At 37.5% G+C, this 24265-nt stretch overlaps 1 protein-coding gene, 1 long non-coding RNA gene and 1 pseudogene across 3 annotated transcripts; 1 reads left to right on the top strand and 2 right to left on the bottom strand.

The window, feature by feature from the left end:
• Positions 1-373: 373 nt before the first annotated feature.
• On the bottom strand, positions 374-2804 carry LOC134738337 (prostaglandin E synthase 3-like; annotated as a pseudogene).
• A 1269-nt stretch (positions 2805-4073) lies between these two features.
• GBP2 (guanylate binding protein 2) lies at positions 4074-24164 on the bottom strand. 2 transcript variants are annotated; one of them, XM_054477261.2, is made up of 11 exons: positions 23888-24164; positions 19788-19994; positions 19152-19279; positions 18188-18297; positions 15564-15760; positions 14979-15221; positions 12014-12294; positions 10471-10683; positions 8158-8260; positions 7672-7865; positions 4074-6236 (listed from the first exon to the last, which is right to left on the bottom strand). In XM_054477261.2, exons 2-11 carry the CDS (start codon positions 19975-19977, stop codon positions 6120-6122), a joined length of 1776 nt encoding a protein of 591 aa, XP_054333236.1. In that variant the 5' UTR covers positions 19978-19994; positions 23888-24164; the 3' UTR covers positions 4074-6119. The 2 variants fall into 2 exon arrangements, with proteins under 2 accessions (XP_054333236.1, XP_054333246.1); XM_054477271.2 differs by having other exon boundaries at positions 15003-15221.
• On the top strand, positions 15892-19002 carry LOC134738338 (uncharacterized). The gene is made up of 3 exons (XR_010124019.1): positions 15892-16033; positions 16914-17320; positions 18154-19002. It is a non-coding gene; the product is annotated as an uncharacterized LOC134738338 (long non-coding RNA).
• Positions 24165-24265: the final 101 nt, after the last annotated feature.

Below are 24265 nucleotides of genomic sequence, written 5' to 3'. Positions count from 1 at the left end.
TTGGTCAAAGCCAATGAGCAATTTGAAAAAATTAAGTAGTAACAAATGACTAATTTTATTAGTAAATCCTTCTCTTCTTTGCCTACATCTACCTCCCTATATTCAGCTTTCTCTATTCCCCCTTATATTTCTGATTTCCCTGCTTCAACACCTTCTCATACTCCTTCCTCCTCTTACTCTGACCTCTAGCTTTTCCCAACTCTTCTGAAACCCCCAAATGCCAAGGACCTCTGATACAGGTCACATTTGACAGTTTACTTTAAAAGTAAACAGGCTTCCAAAGGTACTCATGTTGGGGAAGTCTTGTAATTAATGGCAACATCCTGTCCCTGAGTAAAAAATATTAACATGAAGAGTCCTCTTCCCTTCTTCTAAACTTTCCTATGTGTTCCTATAAAAGCCTTCCAACTTGTAACAGATTCTGGAACACTCCCAACTGTGTTGGTGTGTCTTCCAGGATTTATCCTCATATTTGTCTTCCAATATACTTTTATCAAATTTTTTGTCTCAACAGCCTTATTTTGGTGGATACTTCTAAAGATTCTTTCTCATTATCCAAGTATGAAGGGAACTATAAAGTTTAAACTTTGTACTGAATTAAGCTGAATTAAGAACTCTAATAAAAGATTTCCCTAAACTCAAATAAGGTTGGCAAATATTCATAGAAGAATTTAGAATTCTTTTGGGTGAACATGACCCAGGGTTACCTGATTGTTATAGATGGAATGTTTTTGCTTTGTTCCCCCACACTCAACTGTTGAAGCCCTAACTTCCAGTGTGACAGTATTTGGAGATGGGCTCTTTGGGATGTAATTAGGGTTAAATTAGCTCATGAGGGTGAGGACATCCAGATGGAATTAATGACCTTATTAGAAGAAGAAGAGATCTTTCTCTTCTTGTCTGTGAAAAAGCAGAGAGGAAAGGCCAGATGAGGACACAGTAAGTAGGCAGCCATCTGCAACCCAAGGAGAGAACACTTCCCACTCTCTAGAACTGTGAGAAAATAAATATCTGATGTTTAAGCCACTCAGTATATGGCATTTTTTTTTTCTGACAGCCCTAGTGTTGCAGGACTTTCCCTTAGTTCAGCTAAAGATGGAGTTCTTGTCCATCCCATGGACATGAAAATTTAGGCTTCCAAGAGGTTTAAAGGGTGAGTGAAGCAGAGTTTTATTGGGTGAAAAGGGAAAAAAGAGGGGAAACAGGGACTCTCACAAAGCCAGAGGCCCTCTGCTAGAGGGCTTCCCACCAGGCACTTGGAATCTGAGATTCCACCCAGGAAGAGGAGGGGCCAGGCTCGGGCTCCTCCCTGCTGCAAACGTCCTGAATTTCCCCAGGCTCCACCTCAGCGGGCTGAGGCAGGAGAATGGCGTGAACCCAGGAGGTGGAGTTTGCAGTGAGTGGAGATCGTGCCACTGCATTCCAGCCTGGGTGACAGAGCGAGACTCTGTCTCAAAAAAAAAAAAAAGAAAGTATATATACAATAGCGTATTAAACATTTTTCACTCGTTGGCCATACTGACAGTGCAAATACAAATCTGGACTAAATGTACAAACTCTCAAGCAACAATGTACAGCTTTCTTCATCCTCCATGCTAAGAGATGTAAAAGCTTAAGGGTCAAACAATACCAAATGTACAGGCTTCAAAAACCATCTAAGTTAGGGCATTCTCTAGTTTTAGCTAAGATACACCTGGAACACTGACAAGTGATCACTTACATAGAATAATGTGAAGCAAATTTTTTGAAAAATAAATTTTAGTGGAACAATCCTGAGGGATAACACCAGAGCAATAGCAGGTTACCAGTAAGGTGTCAGCCAATTTGTTCAGCCACTTTTGAATCCATGTTCTATAATCTAAAATTTAGCTCTTTCCCTAAGCTGAGAGCGTCCTATCATCATGTCAGTATCTATGTTATGAAGAAAAGGAGACTTAGGTGAGATGTTTTTATTTATCACAACTGCTGCATTAATTGCCTGGGACCTCAACAGCTTCATGAAAGTCTGGGAAATGTTCATGCATAAGGTTATTGCCTTAGCTGACTTAAAATTGCCCCCTACAATGGTACATATCAACCCTTAGTGAAGCCTTTTAAAAACAAACAGGTTGAAAAATGGGTTAAAGTAGGCAGATACAGCATCTGCTTTTAGATCAACTCAGGAATTCTCTCAATTATGAAATCTTGCAGAGAAGTTATTTTTCTCTCAAAACCCAGGTGATAACAATATTCCTTACTCCAGATCTGGCATTTTTTCATCATCACTGTCTTGTGAATCATCATCTGCTCCATCTACTTCTAGTAAATCTACATCCTCATCACCACCCATGTTGTTCATCATCTCAGAGAAACGATCAAAATTAGACATGTCTTCATCTGAATCATCTTCCCAGTCATTCTAATTATTGAAGTCAACACTAAGCCAATTAAGCTTTGCCCTTTCTTTTGTTAACCTCGACCATGACTGTCCAGATTCTTCTTTTCGTAAACAACATAAAGTTGATCTGTCCGTTCTTTTATGCTTGGAATCATTTGTATCAATACAGTGAAAAAGATCAATTTCATTTAAATTATCACTTCCTCCTAGACAACTGAATGCAAGTTTGGATTTTTCAAAATTTACATTAACATCCTTACGGTCTTCAACACAAAATTCAATGAAGACATAGTCCCTTCGATTGTACCACTTTGCAGAAGCAGGCTGCATTGTGAACGGGGCAGCGGGACGGGCGAACGGGTGGACAGGCCTCTCTGGCAGCGGCTGCTGCTAGGGAGTCGACTTCTCTCCAGTGGTGACTCCGCATTTTCTTCCCGGTCGCGGCCTCTTCTCTCTTCCCTCAGGCGAGGGCAAGAGCGGCGGGCTCGACCTCGGTCCCCAGAATGCACCGCGCAGACTACTAAGAGTTTTAACCACATTTTATGACAGTTCATAATGCCACAAGGTTCTGGAACTTGGTTCAAATGATAACTCACTTTGTTAAAAAAAAGCAGGTTAAATTATGTTTAATAACTGCTCCTTGTTCTTCAAAGTAGATTAGAAAAGAAAGTGGACTAGAACAATCTGGAACTCTGTATGTGTATCTCTACCTTTCCCTTCCAATTCTGAAAGTTTGATTATTTATTTTCTAAAATAATAGTACTGAGAGATTGTGTAAGTCTTACACCAAGTTGCATCTGGGGCATAGAAGATGAGTTAAAGAGACTGATCAGAATAGATTAGCAACAGAGAATTCTTTTGAGAGACTTATTGGTGTGCATTGATATCCACCCTCTCTTTATCTCTGCTCATTTTCCCCATAGGGCAATGAGAGGTGCTGCTTTCTTACTATCTTTACAAACTAAGTAGCATTGGGCACTTAAAGATCCTCTTGAAAAGCTGATATGTGCTCTTTGGGGTTTGGGGACACTAGTACTGGTGCCCAACTCATGCCTAAAAACATCTAAAAGTGATAGTCTGGGATGGAATGGTTTGTGGCAAAATAGGAAAGAAAAGAGAGTTGGGGGCATCCTGTTCCTACGGTGTATGGCTAAACTGGTGTGCATGAGTTTTTCTCATGGGTATAATCACTGGGGTGTTCTGGACTTGGGTCATATTGAAGGAAATCCTACACAAGATGTCAACATGTCAAGTTGCATTGATCTCAACACCAAGAATATATTGAATGAGTGGATCTCTAGAAGAGAGAATTTGAGGAAAGGAATCAGCAGTGGATTACAATAGGGACGTGCTATCAGGAGGTCCTGGCAAGGGGGATCAGCAAAGAACCCAATCATCCTTAAGGACTTAAGCCACCACCAGAAGGTGCCAACACCAGATCAGTTATGTATAATGTAAGGTTTCTTTTCCTTAATTCCCTGCACTCTAGTGTTAACAACTTGAAGGTATCATATACATGAGCTAGTATACCCAGTGGGAGGTAGAGCTGGAAATGAAAATAAAAAGCCATACTCCTTTCTCACTGTGTGCCTATAAGGCTGAATCAGGCCTGGGCTGTGTGACTGAGTGGAATCTGAGGGGGAGCAAGATACAAGGGGAGGAACTTTAAATCAAAACTCAGAAAGAGATTTAAAAATTTAGGTCAAATGTTATTTTTTTTATTTAGAAAAAGAGACTATTCATTTATCTGAGAGTGACTAATGAACAAACAGGAAAGAAATGTTCTGATTAAGTAAAAGGGGAATTGTAAGAAAGAATAAAGTTGCTTTTTGCTTTCACAGAACTAGATACAAAATATTAACTGTTTAAAAGGTAAGAGCAATAACTAAATTGAGGCATAAACAAGATAAATCTTAAATACAAATGACCTAATATGTTATATTGTGTTTCCAGGGTTGGGGAATAGGGAGTACCTATTTTATAGTCCTATTAAGTCTTTCTTAAGTATCATTGTTAAAAACTAAAAATAACTTAAAGAATATTAACAAAGTGCATGACATGAAACAACAGTGGAAAAATTAAAAGAACATTGAAAAATAATGACAAAAAAGATGAGAAGAGTGTTGTATCTGATGTACACAAAAATACTAACTCAAGTCTTAGGTTATTCCTAGTATAAGATTTATCTCCATACATCTACGTGGAAAAACTGGTTGACTTAAACATAGAGGAAAATTTCCCACGTTATTAGTTTCTTCCTCCAAAAGTAGAAGATAAAAATACTCTAATTCTCAGACTTTCCCATGGGTAGGCATATGATTTAGATTCTTCCCTGCAGATTGACTTTTGTGAGGCTTAGCTGGAGATGTGAGCAGCTCAAAGATGCAACTTTTCATGGGGTAGGGGAGTGTTTGTTTACTGAAAATGTGAAGGTGGTGACATCCATTTACTCATAGCTTACACTGCAGAAGCTTCCAGGATTTCATCCAGAGATCATGGTGCTGGTTCATGGTAGCTGTGTTGTTTTCCCATGAGATGCCTTTACAATGGTAGTATTATCCTCGGTGGAATAGCTGTAGAGTATGGCTCCCTCACAATTCTGGAGTTCGGTGTGCAACCTAATGGTCTTAAAAAGTAAATTACTTTTTACTTAAATTGCTGAGCAGATTGTTATTTGCCATGAAGAACTCTGAATAATACACATCCTGAAACAATTGTAGTAGGATAATGTTTTGTATTAATGAATTATTCTTGATTTTTCAATCTGTCATTTTTTTTTTCCTAGTAAGTCATTTACCCTGAGTAGCTTTGAGGATATAATGTCATAGCAGAGGGGCAAAGAGAAAAATGCAGTCATGTTTTAGGCTTTATAGGATTATAGTCCTGGTCCTCAGAAGAATGGAAAGTAATTTGAGTTTGAGTTAAAGCTTTCCTTTCTGTGATTGTAGAAGTTATTTTCTAAACTTCAGGAAAGGGAAAAGACTAAGAAAGGGAGACTAGAGAAGAGGGATCTAGGTGGCCTGGTAATGGGGCAGTAATTACCTAGAGGGTTTATATGGACAGAGAAGGTGGAGCTTCTACTCATATATGCATTCTGCACAGAGGCAACCACTTTCTCTGCTAGTGCCCACAGATCATGCAGCCTCCACCCAAATGAGAACTGTGCACTGTCTGTACTTTAAAGCCTAGTTAAGTGTTCCAGATCTCCTTTATTTGCAGCCAGCATGCCATACAAAGACCACTTGGCAGGAGTGATGCTCAACTGTGCCTCATGGTTTGTTTGAGCTCATCACATTTTCATCATATTCACAACACTTCAGCTCTATCCTACAACCATAGTTAAATCCCCGAATAAGAGCATAGGACTGAATATACAGAAGGGTGGTGCACATGAGAGAAAAAAATCTACCCAGAACAGAAACTGCAAGATATCTCATTGGAAAATGCATCCCAGTTACACAATATCTCTCTTGAGTCCTTGTGTATGATTTCAAATATAGGATTTAGTTAAAGATCATATTAAAAGTTAGTACTATAAATAAGCATGAGTTGAATTGCTCTGTAGGTAAAACATTGACCTCATACTTAACCTTTACTTTGCAAATTTTATGGTTCAACAAAAATGCATGCATCATGATTTTGAGTTAAGTTTAACGGCAGTTGTTTGACACTCTGAAGTTGCTCATTCATCTTGTTTCTTGGGGAGAGGGAGCTGGACAGGCAAATTTTGCTCCTTGGACTTTTAGAGTATGTTACATATTGGGTGCAATGATTTGCTTCTCATCTGGATATCCCGTATTTCTTTTTGAAGTCTCTTGCTCTCATTCTCGAATCCCTCCTTGAGAAGGCGTTCCTGTTCCTAAAAGGGAAAGTGGAGACTAAGCCTATCCAGCTTAACACATTTTCACCAAATTAGTTCCCCTTTTGGTACTTATATTGATCCTTCAAGAATTATTGACACTTGTTTTTGAAATGCTTTCTTCCCTTAATTTCCATTCTATCACTCTCTTCTGAGTCTCCTATACCTGCCAATAATTTTTCTATGATTTTTTTAGCTTCAAAAATGTTGTTGTTCTACAGTTTCTAAAATATTAGTGACCCAGCATTTTATTCCTCGGTCCCTTCACCGTTCGCACTCATGCAACACAGTATTTCTGGAAAAACCATAACTTTCTCTTGTTCTTTTTGTTGTTGTTGTTCATTTCTGATCTATATAGTATGGACTCTTAAATATATATCTAGGAAGGTATGAAAGATAGATGATTTCCAATTGGTAGGTTACTACATAACTCAAGACTAGGGCAAGTATTTGATCAGGGAATTTAGTACAGGTCTCCAAAATTCGGAGGTAACAGAAATAAATTGAGGAGATCAGGGCTTACAGTGGCCCATAGGGTATTTCTGGGCAAACGTAAATGTGGAAAAGAGCCCAGAGAACAAGAAAGTATTGGCACCATGGGCACTTAACCAGTGTGCTTAAGTGGGTAGATGGTTAGGGAATCTTTCTTTCTTTTTTTTTTTTGAGATGGAATTTGGCTCTTGTTGCCCAGGCTGGAGTGCAATGGCGCCATCTTGGCTCACTGCAACCTGCGCCTCCCAGGTTCAAGCGATTCTCCTGCCTCAGCCTCCTGCGTAGCTGGGATTACAGGCATGCGTCACTATGCCCAGCTAATTTTGTATTTTTGATAGAGATGGGGTTTCTCCATGTTGGTCAGGCTGGTCTTGAACTCCCGACCTGAGGTGATCCACCCCCGTTGGCCTCCCAAAGTGCTAGGATTACAGGTGTGAACCACTGCACCCGGCCTGGTTAGGGAATCTTTCTACTCATAACAGTGCTTCCAGACATAAAGTCTTAGCAGGCATGACAGAAACAAAATCCCCATGGATCCCTCTCAGTAGGAAAGACTGGCTAGATATTTCTCCAGGTAGTCTGATGCAGAAAAGTTACTTATTGCTCATGAAATTATAATTACTTCATTTAGCAAATGAGAAACTAATAGCTCCTCTGCCATTAGAGGAAAATTTGATCACGTAATGTAAAATACTTGTGCAGTGCCTAGCAATGTTTATTAGTGTTAGCATAATAAAGAATTCCATGCGATTGTATCCTGCAAGTAAACAGTCTTTACTATCTTTACTAACCAGAGATGACTGGCATAAAAATAGTTAGGGAAGGAAAAATGTAGTAGTGTCTGGGCTAGAAAGTTTTTTGGGAGGCATTAGGTTCTCAACCTTATACTTCATTTTCGATATGGGGCACCAGGAGAGAAAATTGAGATGATGCAATTGAATACCCGAAGTTTAAGAGCGAGGGTCTTCTCTTGCTCTGCCATTAACTGGGCCCTGTCCCTCTCCATCTTCTCAGTCAATTGTTTCACATGTTCCTGATAACTCTTCTCTTTCTGTTCCATCATCTCCTCATTCTTCTTTTGTATTTCCTCCAACATTTTCTTTGCAGCTTCTGCAGATTCAGCCTTTACACGTTCCACTGTGGAAGAAAAATAAGCAGAAAAAATATGAATATTCAATTGTAGGTGTTCCCTTTTCCTTTCCCTCATTTTTGTTTGTCTTATCCTTACATCATTGAGAAAACTTCTTGTAATTTTGCCTTGGGTAACCAGAAAACCAATGATCATACAGATTAGTTAAGAAAACTCTCTTAGAACTATAAATGACACTTGCCATTCTTTCTCTACAATAATAATTCCAGGTGGACCAATATTGCTAACTAACATTTTGAGAGCTTTCCGACCATGTAGAGTGTTTTCAGCTGTTCTCACCTTCAATCGCTTTTTCTTTTTCTGAGAGTGACTGATCAGTCTGTAGAAGTGCATCAGCCACATCCTCCTTGGACTCCAAGTATTTTTTCAGCACCTCTTTGGCCTGGTTATACAGAGAAAGGTAGAATGAAGAAAGAGTGATTGTGGGTTAGAGCCAGCAATCCCACCACTGGGTATCTACCCAGAGGAAAATAAGTCATTACACAAAAAAGATACTTGCATACGCATGTTTATAGCAGCACAATTCGCAATTGTAAAAATATGGAATGAGCCCAAATGCCCACCAATTAATGAGTGGATAAAAAATTTTTTCATATATATGTAAAGCATATAATACCCACACACACACACCATGGAATACTACTCAGCCATAAAGAGGAAAAAGACGATGGCATCCATAGCAACCTGGATGGAACTGGAGACTATTATTCTAAGTGAAGTAACTCAGGAATGGAAAACCAAACATCCTATGTTCTCACACATAAATTGGAGATATGCTATTATATGAGGCCACAAAGGCATAAGAATGATACAGTGGACTTTGGGGACTTGTGGGAAAGGGTGGGGCGGGGGCAAGGGATAAAAGACTACACACTGGGTACAGTGTACACCAAAATCTCAGAAATCACCACTAAAGAACTTATTCATGTAACCAAACACCACCTGTTCCCCAAAAACCTATATGAAATGAGATAATTTTAAAAACTCTACAATATCTCTAATGAAAATTGATGCAAAAATCCTCAATAAAGTACTAGCAAACCAAATTCAACAATACATTAAAAGGATCACTCATCATGACCAAGTGGGATTCATCCCTGGGATGCAAGGATGGCTCAACATATGCAAATCAATCAATGTGATAAATTCTATCAACAGAATGGACAAAAACCATATGATAATTTCAATTCAAGCTGAAAAAACATTTGATAACATTCAATATCCCTTCATTAATAAAACATTAAAAAAACTGGGTATAGGTGGAACATACCCCAACATAATAAAATCCATATATGACAGACTCACAGCTATTATCATACTGAATGGGAAGAACAACAAAAATACTTTCCTCTAACATCTGGAATACAACAAAGATGTCTACATTTACCACTGTTATTTGCCATACTATTGGAAATACTAGCGAGAGCAATCAGTAAAGAGAAAGAAATAAAGGGCATCCAAGTTGGAAATGAAGAAGACAAACTCTTCTTTATTGCAGATGATATGATCTTATATTTGGAAAAATCTAAAGATTCCACACCAAAAAACTATTAGAACTGATAAACAAAAATAAGATTTGTTGTTTGCAAGAACATGGAACTGGAGGTCATCATGCTAAATGAAATAAGCCAGGCACAGAAAGAAAACCATCGCATGTTCTCACTTATTTGTGGGATTTGAAAATCAAAACAATTGAATTCATGAAGATAGAGAGTAGAAGGATGGTTGTCAGAGGCTGAGAGAGGTAGTGGGGTGGTGGGGGGAGGGAGGTGGGGATGGTTAATGGGTAAAAATAAGTAGAAAGAATGAATAAAATGAAGTATAGCACAACATACTTGATAGCATAAAACTTGATGGCACAAAAGGGTGACTATAGTCAATAATAATTTAATGGTACACTTTAAGATAACTAAAAAAGTGTAATTGGATTGTTTGTAACACAAAGGATAAATACCTGAGTCGACAAATACCCCATTTTCCATGATGTGATTATTGTGCATTTCATACTTGTATCAAAATATCTCATGTACCCCATAAGTATATACACCTACTATGTACCCTATGTACCCACAAAAGTAAAAAAATTAAAAAATTACAAATTTGGGATATTAGTAATACATATTTTATAGAATTGATCTGAGTTTTAAATGAATAAGGCTCTCAGCCCAGTTCCTGGAACACAGTAAGTGCAATATAAATGTTAACTGTTATTATTATTTGTTCATAAGCTATAATTTGCTAATTGCCTGTGTGTACTTTGACAGAGCTTGATCTTTTTTTTTTTTAACTGCTGTATCCCCAGAAACTTGACAAGTTCCTGGCATACAGTTAGGTCAAAATAAATAATTGTTGAATGACTAGATGAATAAATAAATGAGTCAATTCGATAAACCTTTTTTTGAGGGCTACATCTGTGCTTCTGAGGAGGAATTCCTATTATGGTGGGCTCTCTTATTGAATGAATGTGTAAATGGAAAAATGAAAGGCAGAGGCCCTAGGCATCAGTCGCAGTGCCATTTACCTTCTTCCCAGTGGGCTTTAAAAGCATCCCCTCAGCGAGTCCCAAGAAATGGTACCCACTGTGTAGTTTACCTGTATCCCCTTCCTTGGCACCTGGTAGTACTTATTCTTCAGCTCCTGCAGCTTCTGAGTAAAGAGACGGTAACCTCCTGGTTTAGAAAATGTTCCCTGCTTGACATCTTCTTCTAAAGGGCCAAATATATCCTGAAGTAAAGCCATGCAACGATCTGATGATGCTTTCGAATTCTGCTTACAAAAGTCATCCCGCCTTGCTTCCAACTGGGCCTGTGAAGTGACAAAAGAGCACAGATGTTTCAGTAAAGCCATGAAGAGGATGTTAACTATGTAGAGACTGGAAAATGCTTCTCCTTCAGAAATTGTGGCCCTCTAAATAGGGCCATGCTCCTCACCTTGCTGTTAGATCCTAGAATATCCCTAAGTTGTGCTGATTGCAGAAATTTATCTACTTCTTTGTTTGTGATTTCCTAAAGCTCCTTTCTCCCAGTTTTCCTGTTTCAGAGAATGATTCTCAAAGCACATTCACTATTTCATATGAAACTTTTATCTTTCCAACTCTCTCATTTCAGGAATAGTTCTGAGCACAAACACTGGAGTCAGGCAGCCTGCCTGGAGTTCCCGGATCCACTACACTGTGGCTTGTGACACTCAGTCTTTGTGAACTGAGGATTCCTTGTCTGTACAGCAGAGGAACAATACCCATCTCATAGATTTCTCTGCAGGGTTATATGAGGTGATGTAAAGTATTAAGCCCAGGGACTTTTTAGAAGTGCTCAGTAAGGAGTACATGATTATTTAGTACATTCTTTAATATAAGAATATTTTTGTGTATTTTCTCAACATAGGGCTAATGAAAGTAATGAAGATTGTGCCATAGGTATTTTCAGTATTTAGAAAGTCTCATAGAACAGCACATTTATCTACATTAAATCACTTAAGATAACTTAACTATGAAGCTTTCTCTTTCCTCCTTAGGTTGGAAGGGTGAAAACTGCTGACATCGGCTATCTAGCTTCACCAGAACCTCTGACTGTAGCAACGTATCATTTATAAGATCCCGCCTTCCTAGCTAGGGAAAGGACTTTCATTTGTCAAGTGGTCATTCTGCATTCAAAAATACTTCGTTCACTTGGAATGAGGCAGACATTAAAAATATTCGCTAATAAAATTTATATAATTAATTTCTTTCTTGGCTTTCTGAATATTTTACCATTGGCTCACATTAAAAAAAATTATTAGGGTTATTTAAAAATAATTTAGTCCCCACTGATAATTACCAGAGAACATAAAAACAATGTATTTTTTAATTTAAAAGGACAAAATAAGTTAAAATAGTCTTTAACAATGCAGTTGTACCATCTACTTACTTTCTTAAAATATGGGACCCAGAAAGGAAAAACTAACAAAAGCAAATTTTTGTAAAAAAATTAGGTGTCTTTTTTTAAAGGTCTAAGGCTATGCACATTCTAGTCTTTTAATGATTATTTCAAATATGTACACATAACTGAGTGTAACTATTTTGGGGTCTAGAAAGAATTATTTTCCCACGAAGGGCCCATATTTTTCTGCCTCTCATGACCTAGAACACCAAATATACCCCTAATTTCCTCTGGAACATTTGGTCCACATCCTTGAAAGAGTTCTTCATGAAGACTTCAATGGCCTCTCTCTCACTGTCCCTGTGCAGGTCTAGCAGCTCCTGGAGGGTTTCCGTGGGCAGCTGCACCTTCTGGCCCATCTGCTGTTCATAGTGGGCAATAGCCTTTTCCACTGCAGCTGAGTTCTCTATCTGGGCCAAGGCCAGGACTGCGTTCTCCATGCAGGGCAGATCCCCACTGCTGATGGTGTTGACATAGGTCAGCACCAGGCTCTCTAGACCTGCAAAAGGGAATTTTTAAAAAAATGTGACTATCAGTTGGTGGGACAGAATATTTTGTGTGCTTTTCAAGTGAGTGTCACAAATAATACTTTTAAATAAGTTTTGGATAAAGAATAGTAATGGAATAATTTGTTAACCTCTAATCACAGAGGAAATTGAAGTTGCTCTTTCCTATTTCCTTCACCCAAAAGGAAGATATTGAAATGAATAGGTTAGGATATTTTGGGGCTGAGATACTAGGTCAATGTGTTTTCTTACGTTTCTTTTCTCTCACCTCTCCCTCTATTCCCTTTCTCTCTTCACTCCTAATTTATGAAAAAAGTCAATGAGAAAACTTAGCCTTTTTATTTTTATTAATTTTAGTGGTGCAGACCACTAGTCACTAGTCTGGTGTCTGGCTAAGGTAAACATGTCTTCTTAGATATTCTCTCATCAAAACTACAGATAGGGTAATCAACTCATCGAGTTTGCCAGGGCTTTGCTGGGTGTAGCACTGAAAGTCTCACATGCCAGGAAAACCTCATCTTAGGCAAACTGGAGTGGTTGGTCACACAACAAGAGATGATTCTTTTTGACTCAATCCTGGACCTTCTCATCTCTCTGCAGTTTTAAGTACCATCTGTATGGATGGCTGGTGTATTTTGTTTCCTGCTTTGACATTTCTTTTAAGCTTTGGATTAAAAATAAGTTTTGCACCTTATTTTTAATGCCTATCTTATATTCCTTACTGCATAAATCAGAAGAAACTCAAATAATCTAAATATCAAAACTTCATCCACTCTGAAAAACTATTTCTCCTCCTGATGCTACTATCTCATTAAATAACACAGCCATTCAAGCAATTGCTAAACTCGAAACTCTGGAGACAGGCTTGGCATTTCCTTCTTATTCCCTTCATAAATCCATATTCCCTCTATCAACAGGCCTTTTGGATTTAATATCCAAAGTATGTTTGGATCTTGTCCATTTTCACCATTTTCACTGTCATAATCTGAGACTAAACCAATGCCCATTTATTGCTCAACCACTGCAAATAGCATCCATCCTCTCATTCCCTCCCTTTCACTACTCCAACAAATTATCTACAAAATATTCAGAAAGATATGTATAAACATAAATTAGATAACCTTACCTCACTGCCAAAAATTCTTCAAGATCTTCTCTAGAGCTTAGACAAACTCTAATCTCCTCAAAGTCCTCTGCCAGTCCTTTCAAGACCTGACCCCTTTATACCTCTCCAATTATGACACCACTCTTATTCAGTCTACTCTTGTTCCAATCACCTGTCTTTCTTCTATTTTCGTTTAAAAAATTGAGATGGAATTCTGGTCTGTCACCCAAGCTGAAGTGCAGGGCATGATCATAGCTCGCCATAGCCTTGAACTCCTGTGCTCACGCTGGGTCCTCCTGCCTCAGTGTTCTGAGTAGCTAGGACTCGGGGCAAGCACCACTGCACTTGGCTGATTTTTAATTTTTTCATAATGATGAGGTCTTGCTACTTTTCCCAGGCTGGTCTTAAACTTAAACTCCCAGGCTCAAGGAATTCTCCCACCTTGGCCTCCCAAAGTGCTGGGATTACAGGCATGAGCCTCCTGTGTTCTATTTTCTTGAATTTGCAAAGTTCTTTCCTGCCCTAGGCATTTCCACATTACATTATTTGCTATAAAGCTATTCCTCTATGTGCTTTGGTTAGCTCTTAACCATTTATTTTATATATATATATATAGGAGACAGGGTCTCACTCTGTCTCCCAGGCTGGAGTGCGGTGGTACAGTCTCGGCTCACCGCAACCTCTGCCTCCCAGGCTCAAGTGATCCTTCAGACTCAGCCACCTGAGTAGCTGGGATTACAGGTGTGAGCCACCATGCCTGATTAATTTTTGTGTTTTTAGTAGAGGAAGGGTTTCCCCATGTTGCCCAGGCTGGTCTCAAACTCCTGAGCTCAAAGTGATTCACCCACCTCAGCCTCCCAAAGTGCTGGGATTATAGGCATTAGCCACCGTGCCCAGCCAACTCAATCATTTTTAAGTTCTCATCTTACATGTGATTTTCACAGACAAGCATTCTCTCACACTCTAAATTATATCTCCCTGCCTCTCCCTTTACTCTTTCATAGCAGTCTATTATTTTTATGCATTGTGTTAACCACTATTTATCATTATACTTTTTTTTTTTTTTTTACTTTTTACAGAAGTATCTTTTGCTCCTATTATGCTGGAATGAGGATAAAAGTCACATTTCTTTTATCCATCATTATACTCAGTGGTTGGTACATTACATTATAGGCATTCCCTAAATATTTTAGAATTGCTGAACAAGAAAATTGTACTGCAGTTAGTTAGTGGCAAAGTCTCACATATAGTATTTGCTTTTTTCTTTGTTGGTCAGTATATGTATCCTAGATGTTTATTTGATAAAGAGGGAGCTGAGAAGTTGGTGGAGAAGTTTACCATAACAGAATTCAATTCTAGTTCTTTTCTTTTTTTCTCCTTGCAAGGAATATGAGATGATACTATAGTTTTAGTTTTCATGTAAAGTTTATAATGTGATTTTCATGTTGTATTTTCCTTGCCATCAATAGACTATGCATTTGTCAGAAGTGACCCTTATGCTTTCCATTTTATCCTCTACAATGGGCAGAAGGAGAAAGTCCAGGTAGGAAGTGGGTAGAGAGAGTGACTCACGAGGCCCATTGACTGGAATGCCACCTGAAAGAGTCTTGACATTGGAATGGCTGAGGATGTAGGAACAAAATTCTGCAACTTGTTCTATGAAATCAGGGTTCAGCTCTTCCTCTTTTAGCTGCTCTAGGTGAGCAAGGTACTTCCTAGGAGCGGGCCAATCGAAGACGAAGCACTTCCTCTTGGGGAAGAACTTTCGGATGCACAACCGAGGATCATTAAAGCTTTTACTTTTTTTGTCAGTACCTACAGGAATGAAAATTAGAAGTAGTAAAACTTAAAATTAATTACTTCAAATATGATCTTTCAATTTTATAATTTTCACAAAGCCCATGTAAGGAGGAAATTAATTAGGAAGAAGGAATAAAAAATTAAAGGGGTAGAGAAAGGAAAGTCTCCAAGAAGAGGTAGGTAATGCAATTTAAAATTGGTTCCAACTGATAAAGTCAAGCAATGTTTCCATTTCCTCTAGCAGAACAGTCAGGAAAATACAGTTAAAAATTATAATTTTTAGCACTACACAGAAATGGTTATTTTGATATTATTTGCTCTCTATTTGTTACCCAACCAACCATCAGACCCAGTAACCTTTTCTTAGCTTTAGCGAAAGCTCCAGGTAGTCATCAGCAGTGATGGGTTCTCCATCTACTTCCAGTTCCAGGGTGAAATCTCTGAGAGTCCACACAAATGCTGGAAAAAAGCTCACAAAGTCAGCTGAGTCATCTACAGAATTGTTACCAGGTGAGGAGTTTGCCTTGATTCGATCTGTCAGCTCTGTCACATAGCTGAGATGCTAAATTAAGAAAACTACAGAAAATGCCACTCTTTATACTACATTTTATCCTAATGCTTACCTAAAATAATTTGGTTTCTTTTTATTAGCTCATTCATTCATTCATTCACAAACATTTATTTACAGAATTCATTCACTCATAAACATTTATTGAGCACCTACTATGAACCAAGCACTGCCCCAGGGACTAAGAACGCTGTAATGAATGAGACAATGCTACCATTATAGAGCTTACATTCTAATGATGGAGACAAACAATGAACAGGTAAACAAAAATATAATAAATTATCAGGTATTGATAACAATTGTCTTGAAGGAAAATGAACTGGGCAACTAGCTCCTAGTGTATTTTTAGAAACTAGCAACCAGTAGACTTTCATCTAATACTCTGGTGTCTCCCAAATCTACCAATAAGGAAGGCAGAGAATAACCGTGTGTATCTGCATGTGGTGCTGATTTATGTAGTTTTCCAGGTAAATTATCTCTGACATTGTAGTTGAGCAGTGATCTGAATGAATTGAAGAAACCAATCATGTACAAATCTATCGAAGGAACATTGCAGACAGAGATCACAGACCCTGCAAGCCCCTTAGATAGGAAATTACTGAGTGTGTACAACATATATCAAGAAATCCAGTGTGGTAGGGCAGAAGCCTTAAAATAAATAGAGGTTGGGATATGCAAGCTCTGTAAACCAAAGTAAGAAGTTTGAAATTTAATAGAAAGTTAATGGGAAGTCATTGGTGGGTATTAAGTGAAGAGAGGATATAGTATGGTTTTTTTTTTTTAAATCATACTGGCTGGCATTGCATCTGTGAGTCAAGTGTGTATGCAAAAACAAACAAACAAACAAACAAACAAAACTAATACAAAAAACAATTAGGTAGTTGAAAAGATAACCAAGATGAGAGGCAATGGAGGAAGTAGTGAGAATTGGCTAGTCTAGAGAAATAACTTTGATAGTAGAACTGAAGGAGTTTGATGATTAATAATTTCCAAAACATAAGGAATGGAATCATCCAAGATGATTCCTAAGTTCTTGATCTGAGCACTTCTATGAATGATGTGGGAATTTATTGTGATTAGAAAGACTGGGAAGGAGTTGTTTTGGACAGGAAAATTAAGTTTTGTTCTGTACACTTTAGGCTCAAGATGTCTCTTACACATCTGAATGGAGATGTTGCATCAGAAGCTGGATACAAAAGTTTGAATTTGCTCATGCTTCGGAATACAGATTTGATGGTGATAAACATATTGGTGCTACTGAAAGCCTTGAAGCTGGATGTGATCATCTGAGGACTGAAAGTAGAAAAAGAAAAGAGGCACAAGAACTGAAGTGTTATAATATTTAGAGGCTAAAAGGAGAAAGAGGATAGAGTAAAATAATCTGAAAAAGTCTACCAATAAGGAAGGTGGAAAATTAGGAAATGTGGTATTCTAATAGGAACCAATTCCAAGTGAAACAAGTATTTCAGAAAGGTGGAAGGGATCAAATTTATGAAATGCTCCTAGAGAAATAAAAGGCTTATGGAAGATTGGAAGATCAAATGAGGTGAGAACTGTGCATTACATATAGGAATATGAAGGTGATCTTGATGAAATCTAATTCAGTATAACGCTTGAAACTAAGCTAATGGAAATGGTGAGGTCATTGATAATGAACTAGGTTAAGTAATGTGTGAGAGTGGAGAATGACAATAAGGGTGGAGAGTTCCAATAAGGTGATGGAACTGAGACACCAGGGTGTTAAATAATTGTCTATTGGTTGCTATTCTCTAAAAAGACACTAGGAGCTAAAATCTTTAATGAATGAAGGATGTATTTATTGGAACATTGCTAGATAATTGCAACAAAGAATAGTGGTGTAGTCTGAGGGCATATATATTAAAGAAGATTCTCTTTTTAATGGTAAAGGAATGAGAAAATGTCCATAACTCTAATATGGAGCAAGGAGGATACCTAACTCATCTCTTACACTTATGATATGCAAGGTATGGGATAAAAAATAGTCATCACATAAGACCACTGTGGAGGTCTGTAGGAGAAATAGTATCTATAGTGTATAGCTAGGTATCAGTTAGAAGGCAACACTTAGAGCAGATGATAAGAATATAGAGAGTTGCAGAAGTGAGACCATGAGTTCTAGAGGACATTGAGGGTTTGGACAGGGATAGGAGATTAAGTCAGATAGAGGATATACAGAGTCTTGGGTGGCTGAGTATCTAAGGATACATGTAACTGGGAAGACTTGAAGTTCAGATGGAGATTGAGATAGAATGAGATGTTCAGCATAATGAGATTTATTAAAGAGAGGACTTACGAATTCTTCAGTACCTGTCTGTCTGCCTCTGTACTTGGTGAAAAAATGAAGCTGTTATTTTCTAGGTTTACTGCTGTTCTGGACCACAAAAAAGGATACTGAAGTTGGTCCATGGCCTGCTGGTTGATGGTTCCCATGCTATTGTACACGAAGGTGCTGCTCAGGAGGATGGCCAAGGCAAAGATCCAGGAATCATTCTCATTGTCACCCTGTAAGTCATTGTAGAAGCCACACAGAAGAATGACTAGCAGAATGTACAATCAATTCAGATAGCTGAAGACTGACTGAACTCCAACTCTGTCTCTCATTAGTTGTGAAAACTTAGGTAACTCACTTCCTTATGCAGTATTTTTTTTCTACCTGTAGAACAAATTTATAATATTTATGATGTATAATTTAAGGTGTTATATATAAATATATGTCAGCAGGAAACATATGAGCACTTGGTAGCAGAAGCTATTTTGATCAGCTACTAAAATTCAAACTGGTATCCTAAACTTAGTTTATAACCCTATTCCATTTCCATGGCACATCATAGTAAGATGTTTTTTACACAGTAGTTAAAATAAGCTCCTTTAATAAAAGCTTTCTATGTCTAAGATTTATAAGAGTAGTAATATATTATCCTTAATGAGCAAAGATGTTATCATTAGATTTTACACTTTGCTTCTCTTTCTACTGGTGCTGCTGTGGATGTGAATGTTTTTACTACCTTTGTGGGATCCCACTGTAAAAAGTCAGACATGTTTGTAAAATGTCTACTGAAGTTTATAAGCGCCTTCAGCAGCCTCACCAAAACATTTTACTATAATATGAAAGAAAAATAACTGAAAATATCATTAGCCATTATTTCATAGGTTTGCCCATAATTAATCAATTGAACTTGTTGTGCACTCTGAATGCTTATACCACACAAATTTTAAAAAATAATATATAAATATAATTAACTAGAGCCCTAAATCAAGGAGTAGGAGTGATTGTGCAAAGAGGGTTATTGATCTGACCTGGTTTATGTAGATTTTAATCTACCTAAGTGAAATTTTTAAAATATTTATTTTTTTACCTTCTCTATATCTCCCAGGCCCTCAGTGTCAAGCAGAACTAGGGTGTGTTCTGGCTTCTTGGGATGAGGCACACACCACATCCAGATTCCCTTGGTGTGAGACTTCACTGTGGAGCCTAGAGAGAAGCCTGCAGAAGAAGGAGAGGATAAAAGGGAAAAGAGATTACTTAGTAGGTGTTTCTGGAAATTGAGATAAAAGTTAACATAATTGAAGTTAAAAGAGATAAAAGAAAATACAACTGGCATAAATCTTAATTACAGTCCTGGAAATAGGAAAATTAGATATCTAATACACACTGAAACATTCATTTTTTCTTAAAGTTCATTGAAAGCTTGCTGTCACTACATGAACATTTTAATAAATGTTTTATAAGTCGTTATTATAGAAGTTAATTTTCTTTATTAACATTGTGTTCCTTCCAGAAAGGCACATTTATACTCTTGGTATAAAATAAAAGTAAAGTGGGAAGAGTCAGTTGACTGTAATCCTCCAAAGTCAATGTAAAGAGACCATTAATGGACTGAAAGTTAGCTTTCAACATTCATTCTCATCTCGTTCTATTCTCACATCCCTAAGCTGGATGTTTGCTGTGTGTATGGACAGAAGGGGCTTAGAGCTTTGCTGGTGTCACTCACCGTTTTTCTTCCCAGCCAGCTTGTTCATCAGGTAGGATTTGCCTGTGCGATAGAGGCCCACAATCGCCACCACCACCACAGGCTGCGTAATCGCAGATAGGATCTTCAGAGCTTCTGGATTCACCACCAGCTGCCCTTTAGTGTTATCAATGAGGCTCATTGGGCCCGGCAAGTCAATCTCTGGAGCCATGTCCAGGGTGTTGTTCCCTTGTGTGCAAGGAAAAAGATGAAATGGAAAGCAGTTTTTAGGTAGCTAGCTATGCTGAACTTTACAATATGGATTAAATTTTTGTTTTCTATGCTTGAACATTTTTTCATATATGTTTTTTAAAGCCTGGTTTCTCTTTAAGGCTGTCTTACAAATTGGTTCACTAGCTTTCTTTAAAAATAACTTTATTTTGAAATAGACTTACAGAAAAGATGTACAATGGGTATGGAAAGTTCCCATATATCATTTCCCCTAAAGTTAAAATTTTACATAACCATAGAACAAGGATTTTAACATTGGTACAGTGATAACTAATCTACACTCCTTATTCACATTTCACCAGTTTCCCACTAATGTCCTTCTGCTCCATGATCCAATCCAGGATTCCTCATTGCATTTAGTCATTATGTTTCTGTATTTTCCTTGCATCTTTGATAGTTCCTTATTCTTTCCTTGTCTTTCATGTCTTTGACATTTTAGAAGTTGACTGGCCTATGATTATGTAGAATATCCCTCAATTTGGGTTTTTTGATGTTTCCTTATTATTAGATTGAAGTTATGTATTTTTTTTGCAAATGTCACCAAAGTGATGTTCTGCCATTTTCAGTGTCTTGTATTAAGGGATTCATGATGTTGACATGACTTTTTCTGGTGCTGTGACCTTAACTTTGATCACTTGGTTAAGGTGTTCTCTGCCAGGCTTCTCTACCACAAAGTGTTATGTACCATTTTGTCACTAAAAAGTACCATTTGAAGAGACAGTTTGAAGACTATGCAAATAAAGATTCATCATACTTCCATAATTTTTTCAGTCACGATTTTTAGCATTTGTTGATAATTCTTGCTTATAACATACTGTGATGTTTGACTGAAAGTAATTTTCTATTTTCATTCCTTCTACATTTATTAGAGTTCTAATGTGAGCAAGAACTGCCCTTTCTCCTCTATTTATTTTATTTACTTATTTAATCATTTAGTTGTATCAGTGTAGATCTATAGATATTTATTTTATCATACGGGTAACACTTTACTATCACTATTTATCTCATTGCTCAACTCGTCCCAGATTAGTTCACTGAGAGCTCCTTCAAGCTATAGACCAGGTTCTATGGACATGCTTCCATCATATTTTCAGTGCATCTTTCCTTCTGGCATTACAATATATGCCAGGCTTATCTAATATTTTTTCTGCTTCAGCCTTAGAATGGACCATTTCTCCCAAGGGCTCTGGTTGCTTTCATTGGATAATGGTAGATAGACAACAAGATTATCACACTAGGTGTAGTCATTACTTCTAGGCCCTCTCAGGGGGAAAGTTAAGAAATCTGTGTTTGTATACCAGCACATGAATACACACATCTACATTTATTTCTCATTTATCCGTTTCTATATATAAGCTTAAGTTTCTTCTGATATTTCTAATTCCAATTCAACAAAACAAAACTTATTCATGTTTTCCCCTTGTTTTTAAAACCTTTTCTCTGAGTGTGTCATTATACATAATAAATTTAGTTATTTGCTCAATTCTAGTACATATAATTTGTTTTAAAGTTACTAACTCATAAGTGTTTGAAAGATAAATTTGCTAACTAGAGTGCACTATTAGTTAAAAGTTCTTCTTGTCTTTGGTCTTACACATACAGTCAAAACACTGTATTCCAAAATTGCTTAGACTACTTTTTCCTTCTCCATTCTCTTTGATGTAGTTAAATTATTTATTTGTAATATAGTTAGGTTCATTTGTTGGTTGATTTTAAGTATGCATTTATTTTTGAGTATGCGAAATATCAGAGTTCTGAAAGTCAGAGCTTTACAACAAGCTGTAGTCAGAGAAGTGTCACTTTTCCTTCATCTTGGCACTGCGTTCCCATTCCATCTGTCTTTCTATTCTTTCCACTTCATGCTCACTTATCCTCCATAGATATCCAATCTTGTTAGTTTCTAGCTTACCTTTCTTGGACATTTTTTTTCATTAATGAGCATATACATGTATATTTTCTTATTCACATTTTCCAACATAAAGATCACATCACATAGAAATATGGGAGTCTTTCCATACCAGTTCATAGGAAGATTTCTCAATTCTTTTGACAGGCATCTACTCCATTTATGTGGACATACCACAGTTTATTCAACCGTTCTTTTAGGTATAGACATTTAGATTGTTTCTAATATTCAGCAATTAAAAACAATGCTGCAATGAAAACCTCTGCTAACCTTGTGAGTGTATATTTTTATATTGCTATAGGAGTAACTTTAGGATAGCATCCTATAAGTGAGATTGCCAGGTCAAAAGGTAAGAGCATTTTATTTTGTTGGATATTGCCAAGTTCCTCTCCAGAAGGATGTACCAGGTTGAATTCCCACCAGATCATCTTGTATCTCACTGTTCAGAAAATGGATTTTTTTTCTAGATATGTCACATTTTCTGACTTAATTACAAAATTTTCTTTGGAAACTTTTCACATTCACATTTAGATATTTGGACTGAGCAAAGCTGAGCTTGCTAAGCTCATGTACACAGTAATAGGAACTTTTACCTGGGGAATCTTGTGTCATACATATCTCCATACTTTGAAACATAGATACCATTCTAACCCAGCCTTGGTCCTGATTTCTTCCAAGCCCGGCTATGGACAGGGTCTGGTCAGACTGTGGGACTCAGGTTACCCAGTGGCTTCTTCCTGTCACTATGCAGGAAGCCCTTTGAGCTACCACAGGACATCACTTGTTCTTAATATTTGCTGTGAATCAGCATTCACCTGTTATTTACTCAAGCTTGGTATCTCAAATCTGACATGTAGAAAATTTGCTGATTTTTTACTCAATTATGTTACCAGATTTTAACCTCTCTGTTTTAAGACTGATTCTTTATTACCTGCATGTATATCAGTTTGCATATTGCTTTCAATTATTTCAGGTAATGAAGCCAGCATCAGGAAACATTCTCTGATGAACCAGGGCTTGTTTTTTTCTGACTTCTGCTTCATGGAGAGCAGTATATACACAATTGTAGGCATATCCTGTTTAACCAGGCCTTGATAATTTGATAATTTTGTAAATTTAAAATGAACAAAAAGCCTACCTGTAGTAACATCTTAATTTGTATTTTTGCCTTGAATGTCTCAATCCCTGTAACTTAAAATGATCATGATATAACATTTATAATTTCTTTAACATACAATCATAGACTGTAAGCATTACAGTTTTCCTTCTTCTATAATAAAGAGTGCTTTGTTTATAATTTGGACCCGATTACTTCTGACTTGCTCTGATGAAGGCTTATATCTAATTATCTGTTTCCCATCCCTTCAGCGGACAATGGCAAAAAAACTTTATTTTTCTGTGGTCAGGACCCATTTTCTCTTACAGCAATGGCTCACAGACACTTCTGGCAAGACTTCTGTTTCATTTTATAGCATGATGTACACCACCTTAAAATGGGAATCAATCAATGACTGACTCAGAAAAGTAGCTGCACAAAGATTGTATAAGCTCCCTAATTATAATAACTTGTTCCCTCTCTTTGCAGATCCCAAGTTGCCTACCTTCATTTACCTAGAGCTCTACAAGTGGCAGTAATGAATGTGATGGAGCCCTAACTTTATTAAGCAGATACTAATAATGATAAAGTTAATTTAAGATGGTGTCAAGAAAGAAATAACAATTTAGAAACATTCCCATCTCTCTATGTAGGCTCCACCTCTGCTGGAGACTAGTTCACAGCAGGAGCAGAGAGCACTAAGGAACCTGCAGCCACTTGATAGGGCCAGGATAGTATGTGGACTTGTGTCCCACAGCAAGCTCAGCTGCGGCCTATCGTGGGAATGGTCAATTTAGATAAAACTGATGAACCCTGGTAAATATTTTCCCACCCCTGCCCCAGTCTTACCCAGATCAGAGATCCTTTAGCGTTGGAAAGAAGGTTGTTCCAATGTGAAAGTCGAATCCTTTTCCTCCTCTCTTTTCTTCTGAGTTTGGCTGCACTGCTTTCTCCCTCTTTTTTCTCTCACAGTAACTGTGGAGTTTTACTTTACCCCTCCAACGTCCTGGGGCTTCCTCCAACGTCCAGGCTCTGTCAATGTCAGAGACCTGACGAGAGACAAGAAAAAGAGGTAACCTCTGCAAAGAAATGGACTAATACGAAACAGAAAGTATCAACTAAAGCAGTGACTCATTCACCATAAAAGGAATTGTTGACAGCTGTGCTAGTAAGAGGGTTTGTCATGATTTCTCAACCAGGAACTTCCCATTTTATTATTGGAAAAGA

Source organism: Pongo pygmaeus, chromosome 1 (genome assembly GCF_028885625.2).
Source record: "Pongo pygmaeus isolate AG05252 chromosome 1, NHGRI_mPonPyg2-v2.0_pri, whole genome shotgun sequence".
In the NCBI taxonomy this organism is placed as follows: domain Eukaryota; kingdom Metazoa; phylum Chordata; class Mammalia; order Primates; family Hominidae; genus Pongo; species Pongo pygmaeus.
Note: the sequence above shows the minus strand (reverse complement) of the source record. Positions and strands in the feature narration are given on the sequence as shown.

What these genes read in the sequence shown, in the direction of transcription:
- GBP2 (XM_054477261.2), bottom strand. Translation starts at nt 19,977, where the DNA reads ATGGCTCCAGAGATTGACTTGCCGGGCCCAATGAGCCTCATTGATAAC. An exon ending in CATTCCAGTCAATGGGCCTC is followed by an intron (nt 12,295 to 14,978) that starts GTGAGTCACTCT and finishes TCCCTTTTGCAG; the next exon opens with GTCTAGAGAGCCTGGTGCTG. An exon ending in CCCTCGCTCTTAAACTTCGG is followed by an intron (nt 6,237 to 7,671) that starts GTATTCAATTGC and finishes TTTCCCTTTTAG; the next exon opens with GAACAGGAACGCCTTCTCAA.